The 8,774-nt window shown below is 62.1% G+C and overlaps 1 protein-coding gene across 12 annotated transcripts in view; it reads right to left on the bottom strand.

Moving 5' to 3' along the window:
- Positions 1-4,592: 4,592 nt before the first annotated feature.
- Positions 4,593-8,774, bottom strand: part of LINGO1 (leucine rich repeat and Ig domain containing 1) — a 216,317-nt gene continuing 212,135 nt past the window's right edge. For all 12 annotated transcript variants that reach the window (XM_039469393.2, XM_039469395.2, XM_039469394.2 and 9 more), the window contains one exon: positions 4,593-7,477. In XM_039469393.2, coding sequence (XP_039325327.1) covers positions 5,621-7,465 — 1,845 coding nt within the window. In that variant the 5' untranslated portion in view covers positions 7,466-7,477 and the 3' untranslated portion in view covers positions 4,593-5,620. The remainder of the gene's footprint in view (positions 7,478-8,774) is intronic.

The raw sequence follows: 8,774 nt of genomic DNA, 5'->3' as shown, positions 1-8,774 counted from the left end.
CGAACGAGCGCTCCATAAACACTAGCTGTTGTGATTATTGCTGTGTTTCCCCTGCACCCTCGCTGTGGAGAGGGCCCCGGGCTGCACAGCAAACTTGGGTTCAGATCCTGGCTCTTTCCTTACTGGTCACCATCTCTCGCTACGCCCCCTACTCCTGAGCAAACCGTACAGGGCTTTGCACCCATGACCGGTTCCTCAAAGGAAGAAGGCACAGCAGAGACCCCTGTGGAAGGTGACATCCAAAGGTGGCTGCGACAGCTCTCGCAGCCTGCGTGCCCTTTTGCCGTGTGACTGCAGCTTCCCCTAGTGAGAGCTGGGCTGTGTGCTCCCTCTCGATGAATGTAGGGGGATCTGAGACTGCCTTGACCAACGGAACGCAGCCAGTGTGGTGCTACGGGTCTGCCTGGCCTCGGCCTTGAGACCTGGGAGCTTCCACTATGTCACCTTGGAGTGCTGAGCTACTCTAAAGAAGTCTAGCTAACTCAGAGAGACCGTGTAGAAAGAGAGGAGCCAGCGGCCCGGCAGCCCCTCCGGCCTCCCAGCTGAGGTCACAGACACCGTCAGAAGCCAGCTGGGACCTTCAGCTGCCGTCAAGTCACCCTGGTCGATGCCACACAGAACTGAGATGAGCTGTTCTCACCAAGCTCTGCCCGAGTTCCAGAGCTAGGAACAAATAAACGATTGTTTTGGGTGTGGTTGTTACGCAGAAATAGCTGATCCAATCCTTCAGCTTTCTGCACCGTCTTTACCCCAACTTGGCTTGTGCAGGGTTGAGCTCCTTCGCCACAGCCGACTGGACGAGGGGATGGGGGCCTGACGTCGAGGCAGCCAACCTGTTGGCTGGTGAGTGACCATTCAGACTTTTCTCCTCCGGAGTCTGGGAATGAAGAAATCAGAGGCCTTAGCCAGCCAGACTGTGAAGGAGGCTGGAGCTGGGGGGGGACTTTCAGTCCTGTACCGGCTGCCATGTCATCAGAGGGCGCCCAAATCGGGGAGAGAAGCAGGGAAGGCGCTGGACTGTGGAAGCAGTTTCTCCGAGGCTTCCAGGAAGTCACTGAGCTCCAGCTGGGCTGTGATCCCTGCTCCTTGAACCTTATCAACCCTGACTTCAGGCCCTGAAAGACTCAAGAGCCCTTGGCCAGCTGGTGACAGAATTTCCCCAGGGACTCCCGAGGCCAGCCAGGGGTCTACACGCCTCCTCTCACCCCTTCTCCCTGGCTGCCTGTGACATGTTCCCTTGCCTCCAACCACAGACTGTGGCCTTGTCCTCCAGGGCCTCGGGACACGGCCACTTTCTCTCCCGGGCAAACGGGGCTTATGGCCTGGAGTCCAATCCCATCTTCCCCACGTGGCCCTGAGGTCTCCAGTGGCAGAGCAGAGGGTATGGCCAGGTGTGGCTTCCACCCCAACCCATCTGGTGTCCCTTCCCCTACCAGTTCTGAGTTCAGCCACCACCACCTTGCTTGCCCATAAAGATGTCACGCAAGTAACAGTGGTCATTAGTGCACCCAACAGGTGCCACACCCTATGTAGGGTCACTTTACCACACTGTCTTCCGTCTTCCCAGACACCCCACTCTGCATGTGGGAGTGGTAGAGGTGGGATTTGAACCAAGGTCAGCCTGACTCCAAAGCCCATGTCCCATCTGCCACTCTGCTGTGTGACTCTGGGCAGGTTACTTTCCCTCTCTGAGCCACGTATTCTGACTTGTGAGGGGTACACCGGGGGCGGGGGTCTGGTGCTCGCTGCTCCCTCCAACCCTCATCTTCCTGGTGCCGCCTCAGCCCGGGCCACTTGAATGTCGGGAGTGGGTACCCAGGCTCAGCCTCCTTGCTGTTTCAGGCGTGTCTGCCTCATGGAGGAGCAGGCCTGGAGGCTGTTCCAGTCTTTCTGTCTCCTGGAAAGCAGACCGGACTCTCAGAATTCAGTATCTTGCCTTTTTCCCAACAGCTCCCTCCAGCCTCGTCACCTTGGCCCCAGATTTAAAGGTGAGCAGGGCAGCCAGCTCCCAATAGGGTTCGAGGCAGCAGGACATTCTGCCCCCAACACCCCATGGGATCTGAGGCAGAGCAGCGCCATCAGGGCTCTGAGGCAGTGTGGGTGGCCCCGGAAGGCTCTGGCCCTCCAAACCACCTCCGGGCTCAGGTTCCAGCTGTGTGTGTGTGCCAGGGCAAGGCAGTATCTGCTCCCCCTTTCCCCCTTGCAGAGGCTGTCCAGGCATGGAGAAGGCAGCCTCTCTGGCCCGGCTTTCTGGATGATGCCCTTTAAATCCAGCAGGGCTTTCAGCAGCAGTTGAGTTCATGACCCTCTTCCACAGATGAAGGCCACACAGCCAGGAAGGGGCTGCACCAGGACCCCTGGCTTCCCACCTGGGCACTGCCCAGTCTCCTGTCTTCTCTGCTTGGGCCCTGGGCACTCACATTTCCCCAAACTGATCCTGCCCCATCTGAAAACAACCTAGGTATTTTCTCATGTTCTTGAGTTTTCTCAGTGGCCAGCTCTCTCCCAGCAGCCAGGAGTAAATTGGCCCCTTGACCTCCCTGCTCTTACCAGAAGCTTGAGGTGTCCCAGAGGGGTTAGTAAGAACCTGTATAAGCCACCTCCTGCCAAGGACGTGCCAGCTGGGTTTCCAGGTCTGGGGCGATACAGGGCCTGTGTGCTGGTCTCTCCTGGGAGGAGGGGCAGGCTTGTGGGGTTCTCGAAGATTCACGTGGCCTCCTGTTGTATACAGACCCAAGGACCCAAGGACCCCTCCCCTGTCCCTCGCGCTGCTCAGAATGCTCTCCCGCCCAGAAGGGGCTCTGAGAAGCCTTGAGCCAGTTTTAGAAGTCGGTGGCTCTGGGAGTCAGGAAGCAGGTCCCGGACCTGTCACTTAGAGGCTGTGTGCCACCCTGTGAAGAGTGGGACGGCCGTCACCACTGCCAGTTGTAGGGGACTGACGGAAAGGCAGGCACTGCACGACCCACAGGGCAACCCACGTGCTTTTATTCCAACCTCCTAATGACCAGAACCAGTAACATCGTGTATTTCGCAGGTGAGAAGTCTGAGGCTCAGAGGAGTTCAGTCGCAATGCCAAACAGCTGGTAAGTGCTGCAACTGGAACTCAAACTCAGACCTGACCTTGCACCTTACAGCCTTAGAACCGCTGGTCTAGGCTGCCCCCAGGGACCCTCAACCTTTGCACACCAATAGTCCAGGACCCTATGGGGGGAGGATCCTGTTTCTTCTCAGGGGATAAAGCTATAGTTCAGAGGGCTCGAGCCTCCCCAGAAGCAGGGACAATGTCAAGTGGTGGCTGGTAGACGCCGGAGAGGGCAGGCTGGCCTAGCTATGGCTACCAACTGCTGCAGCCGGAACGGGAGCCAAGCAGCCTCTCAGAGATGCCTTTAGATTGAATGAATGAATAAGTGACTGCCAACGCCATGCTTGACTCCGCCCACCACGCCGGACTCCGCCCACCGCGCCTGACTCCACCCACCATGCCATCCCACCAGAGGCTTGGCTTAGAAGGTGCCAGGCATGTAGCTGTGCCAGTTTGGGCGGGGGCCTTGGCCCTGGGAAGAACCCTGGTGGGAGGAGCTGCATCCCGAAGTCTGCTGCGATGAGGGCTGACTTTCCGGCTGCTCCCCCTCCACGTTTCAGCTGGGTCCGGGCCCATCAATCTTGGCGTGGCTGGAGCTCTCCCCTAGCTTGAAGAACGAGCAGCGGGATCGCCCTGGGTCCACTATGGGGCTGAACCCAACGAGTTGCCAAAGAAAGAGGGAGCCTGGAGGGGAGAAACCAGGCCTCCCTGACCCTGAAGCCCCTCCCTCCTGGCAGAGATGGGGGTGGTCTGCCGGCTGAGCTCCTGGCTGATGGGAAACTTACAAGGTGACTGCCTGGCTCCTGACACTCCGTCCTCGGGGGCGCCCCTCTCCAGGGTCAAGTTTGGAGCTGCTGGGTTTGGTTTGAATGTGCAGGGCTGGAAGCAGCGGGTGCGGAGCCGTTTTGTGAGCCTCTTCGTCCTGCTTACACACAGGCAGACCCCAGCCCCAAACCCAGAAGCCCTTACAGCCCGGGACAGGCTGAGAGCACGGCCCGGTGGAAGATGGGGCCAGACTGGGGTGGTGACTGGGTCTGGGAAGCCTCAAGGGCAGCCCCAGAACTGCCTCCCCTAGCGCCACAGCCTGAACAGTCTACATGGGAAACGGCACACAGCAGGGGGGCCTTGATGCATGCTGTGCAGAGAACGTTTGGGGCCAATCCTTGCATCAGTCCAGGCCAATGCGGCAGGGAGCCTCCAGCTTCCGGGGAGCTAAGCCCTGAGCCCCGCAGAGCTGTTACCGTCAGGCCTGGCAGTCAGACCCACCACCAGAGCAGCGGTGAGGGAATCTCTGTGCCCACAGCCTCAGGATCCCCTTCGGGGCTAGAGCGCCCCTCTCCAGCCAGTGCTGCCAGCCGCAGCCCCAGCCGCTGTCCTAGGAGGAGCCTCTGGAAGTCCCTGGAGCTGCCCCTCCCACCGACAGCCCCCAACCCTACGCCCATGGAGGGCCCCTCAGCAGCCCCTTCCCCCCCAGTGAGATAATAATGACCATAATGAGAACAGTCACCCACACGTGTGCACAGCGCTTTACAGGTTACAAAGTGTTTCACATACATCATCTCAATTCCTCACAACAGCCCTGTGAGGTAGGCAGGGCAGGGGGTAATGTTCCCATTTGTACAGATGTGGAGACTGAGGCCCAGAGAGGCCAGTGACCTGCTTGAGGCCACACAGCAAGTGAGCAGCAGAGCTGGGACTGGAGGCTGGGGTCGGCCCCACTCCAGCCCCGGGCTCTCTCCCCGGACTGTGCCGTCCCTCAGGAGGACCCCAGCCCTGTCCAGAGTCTCAGCCACACCCGAGCCAGGCTCCCACCCCTGGCAGTAGTGCCGCCTGGCAGCCCAGCAGGCAGGCTGCCACCCCCATCGGCAGATCTGTCCCCTCCACCCGCTCCCTGCAAAAAGCCAGCCCGGAGCTGGGCCCAGGCCTGCCCCCCAGCCTGGTCCCGATGGCGCCTGGGGCGGGGTGGGCAGGTGGGTGGGGCTGGAACCTCCTTTCCTGTTTTCCTGAGTGATCCCTCCCCACAGGGGAAGAGAAGGGAAAGGAGGAAGAAGAGGAGGAGGAGGAGGAGAAAAACAAGAAACGGAGTTGGAAGAGGGCCCTGGAGCAATCAGGACGTCAAAAGTTTGCATTCCGACTAGCTATAGGAAATAGTTTTTTTTTTTTTCTCTTTTTATTATTTCAAGTTTTCATAAAAATCCATAATTATTGAAACCCAAGTTACAGAGAAAGTTCGTAACTTTTTTATTGAATTACTGACTCTGCCGTGTGTCGGTCTGTCGGCTTTCACCTCCAGTCTGTCAACGCCCCTGTGCAGGTGGGGTCCCCAGGCCTGGGTTTCTGAGGTCCTGGTAGAAGGAGGGCAGGTGGTGAGGGCTGGCGGGGGGGGGGGGGGCAGCAGGGGACGGAGGCGGGAGGGAGAAAGAGAACGTGTGGAGAAGGGCAGGGAGGAGGAGGTGGGAAGGACTGAGAGTGAGCAGGTGGCGGCCAGGCCCCTTCCCCTGCCCGGCCGCCCGGGGGTCCCTGCCCCCCGCCCCGGCCTCATATCATCTTCATGTTGAACTTGCGGGGCGCGTCGGCGGAGCTGATGCCCGCGTCCGACTTCCGGGGCACGTACTCGATCTCGATGTTGTGCTTCGTGTTGCCTTTGCCCCGGCTCCAGAGAAAGAGCAGCACCAGGCAGAAGAGGACGACGCCCAGGAACGAGATGAAGCCCATGGTGGTGGCGATGATGAGGGTCTTGATGTCGAAGGGGAAAGGCACAGTGGCGCGGGTGCTGTTGGCCTCTCCCTCGCCCGGCTGGTTGGAGATGAAGGCGAAGGTCTTGTTGGGCTGATGGGGCCAGTCGGGCGAGTAGCTGCGCACATGCAGGTGGGCGGGCATGGAGTCGTTGCCGCCCGCGTTGGCCGCGATGCACAGGTACGTGCCGTTGTCCTGTACCTGGGCGTAGCGCACCTCCAGCGTGCCGTCGGGGAAGACTGTGAGCCGCCCGTTGCTCTTGGCCGAGACCAGGTGCTTTCGGGGCGAGAGCCAGAGGATGGCGGGCGGCGGGTCGCCGTCGGCGCGGCACACGAACTGCACCGTGTGGCCCTCGTCCACAAACACCTGCTGCGCCTTGCGGTCCCGGATGCGGGCGCGGCGGCAGGTGAAGTAGTTGGGCAGCAGCACGTCGGGGAAGTCCTTGAACTCCTTGCCCTGGACGAACTCCGGCGTGGCGCAGGTGGGCTGCTGCCGGTTGAAGTTGAGCCGCCAGCGGCGCCGGAACACCCACAGGAGCCGGCAGTCGCAGGCCAGCGGGTTGGAGTCCAGGATGAGCGTCTCCAGGTTGCCCACCGAGTGGAAGACCGATTCCTCCAGCGTGGTCAGCTGGTTGCCGGACACGTTGAGCACCCGCAGGTAGTTGAGGCCGCGGAAGGCGTAGGGCTCCACCAGGGCCAGCTGGCCGCCCACCAGCTGGATCTCCTGCAGCCGCAGCAGCTCGTGCAACATGGAGCCCTCGATGGTGCTGATGGGGTTGTAGGAGAGGTTGAGGAAGCGGAGATAGACCAGGTGGCGGACGGCCAGGTAGGGCACGGCGGTCAGGTTGCAGTGCGTGATGGACAGGGACGTCAGGTTGAGGCCGTAGAGGCAGTTGGGTGTCATGGTGTCCAAGTAGGGCCAGTGGGAGATCTCCAAGACCTTGAGTCGGTACAGCCTCTTGAAGGAGTAGTCCCGGATGGCGTTGATGTTGAGGTGCCGGAGCCTCAGGACGATGAGGCCGTGCAGGTGGGACAGCGCCTCGGTGGGGATCGAGGTCAGGTTGCACTTCTCCAGCGTCAGCTGCTCCAGGCTGTTGAGGCCGCTGAAGGCGCGGTGGGAGATGTACACGAGGTCGTTGTCGCCGACCTCCAGCGACTTGAGGTTGTACAGGTCCTGGAACATGTAGTCCAGCAGGATGACGATCTTGTTCTCGCTGATGTCCAGCTTGGTCAGGTTGCTGAGGCCGGTGAAGACGCCCAGCGGGATGAGCTTGAGGCGGTTGCTGCGGAGACCCAGCGTCCGGAGGTTGAAGAGGTTATTGAAGGCGCCGGGCTCCACCGCGCTCACCACGTTCTCGTTGAGCTCCAGCTCCTCCAGGTGCGGGAAGCTGGCGAACTCGTCCTGGTTGAGCGTCTTGATGCGGTTCTTCCCCAGATCCAGCAGGCGGGTCTCGGTGGGGATGCCCTCGGGCACTGCCACAAAGCGTTTGCGGTGGCACAGCACGGCGCGGTCCTGGGCGGAGCACTCGCAGCGGGGCGGGCAGCCCGTGGCCGAGCCTGACAGCACCGAGCCCAGCACCAGCAGGAGGATGGGCTGCCAGCAGGCCAGGAGGGGGCTGGGCATGCTCGTCGCGCCCCCCGCCAGCATCCTCTCGCTCACCTGCAGCCGGGAGCAAGCACAGGCAGAGGTGGTGGTTAGGGGCAGTGTGCGTCTGGACCCCACCCCGAGCCGCCTGGGTCCCCTCCTGCCCTGTCACGGAGACCCCGACGCAGACAGAGAGGCAGGGTCCAGGGTCCAGATGCCCAGGACAGAGGGCGGGGTCCAGGGTCCAGATGCCCAGGACAGAGGGCGGGGTCCAGGGTCCAGATGCCCAGGACAGAGGGCGGGGTCCAGGGTCCAGATGCCCAGGACAGAGGGCGGGGTCCAGGGTCCAGATGCCCAGGACAGAGGGCGGGGTCCAGGGTCCAGATGCCCAGGACAGAGGGCGGGGTCCAGGGTCCAGATGCCCAGGACAGAGGGCGGGGTCCAGGGTCCAGATGCCCAGGACAGAGGGCGGGGTCCAGGGTCCAGATGCCCAGGACAGAGGGCGGGGTCCAGGGTCCAGATGCCCAGGACAGAGGGCGGGGTCCAGGGTCCAGATGCCCAGGACAGAGGGCGGGGTCCAGGGTCCAGATGCCCAGGACAGAGGGCAGGGTCCAGGGTCCAGATGCCCAGGACAGAGGGCGGGGTCCAGGGTCCAGATGCCCAGGACAGAGGGCGGGGTCCAGGGTCCAGATGCCCAGGACAGAGGGCGGGGTCCAGGGTCCAGATGCCCAGGACAGAGGGCGGGGTCCAGGGTCCAGATGCCCAGGACAGAGGGCAGGGTCCAGGGTCCAGATGCCCAGGACAGAGGGCGGGGTCCAGGGTCCAGATGCCCAGGACAGAGGGCGGGGTCCAGGGTCCAGATGCCCAGGACAGAGGGCGGGGTCCAGGGTCCAGATGCCCAGGACAGAGGGCGGGGTCCAGGGTCCAGATGCCCAGGACAGAGGGCGGGGTCCAGGGTCCAGATGCCCAGGACAGAGGGCGGGGTCCAGGGTCCAGATGCCCAGGACAGAGGGCGGGGTCCAGGGTCCAGATGCCCAGGACAGAGGGCGGGGTCCAGGGTCCAGATGCCCAGGACAGAGGGCGGGGTCCAGGGTCCAGATGCCCAGGACAGAGGGCGGGGTCCAGGGTCCAGATGCCCAGGACAGACGGCAGGGTCCAGGGTCCAGATGCCCAGGACAGACGGCAGGGTCCAGGGTCCAGATGCCCAGGACAGAGGGCCTCTGGCCTCCTCATGCTGCCTCCTCTTTGCCTCTTACACGTCCGGAGTCTTCCCAGAGGACCCTCCCAGCATCCTGGGGATGGAGGGGCTCAGGGAAGGGGCGGGTCACCTCAGAGAGCCTGGCATTGGCGCCGCCTCCTTTACATTTCACAG

Source organism: Saimiri boliviensis, chromosome 2 (assembly GCF_048565385.1).
Source record: "Saimiri boliviensis isolate mSaiBol1 chromosome 2, mSaiBol1.pri, whole genome shotgun sequence".
Taxonomy (NCBI): Eukaryota; Metazoa; Chordata; class Mammalia; order Primates; family Cebidae; genus Saimiri; species Saimiri boliviensis.
This window is presented reverse-complemented; position numbering and strand designations above follow the sequence as displayed.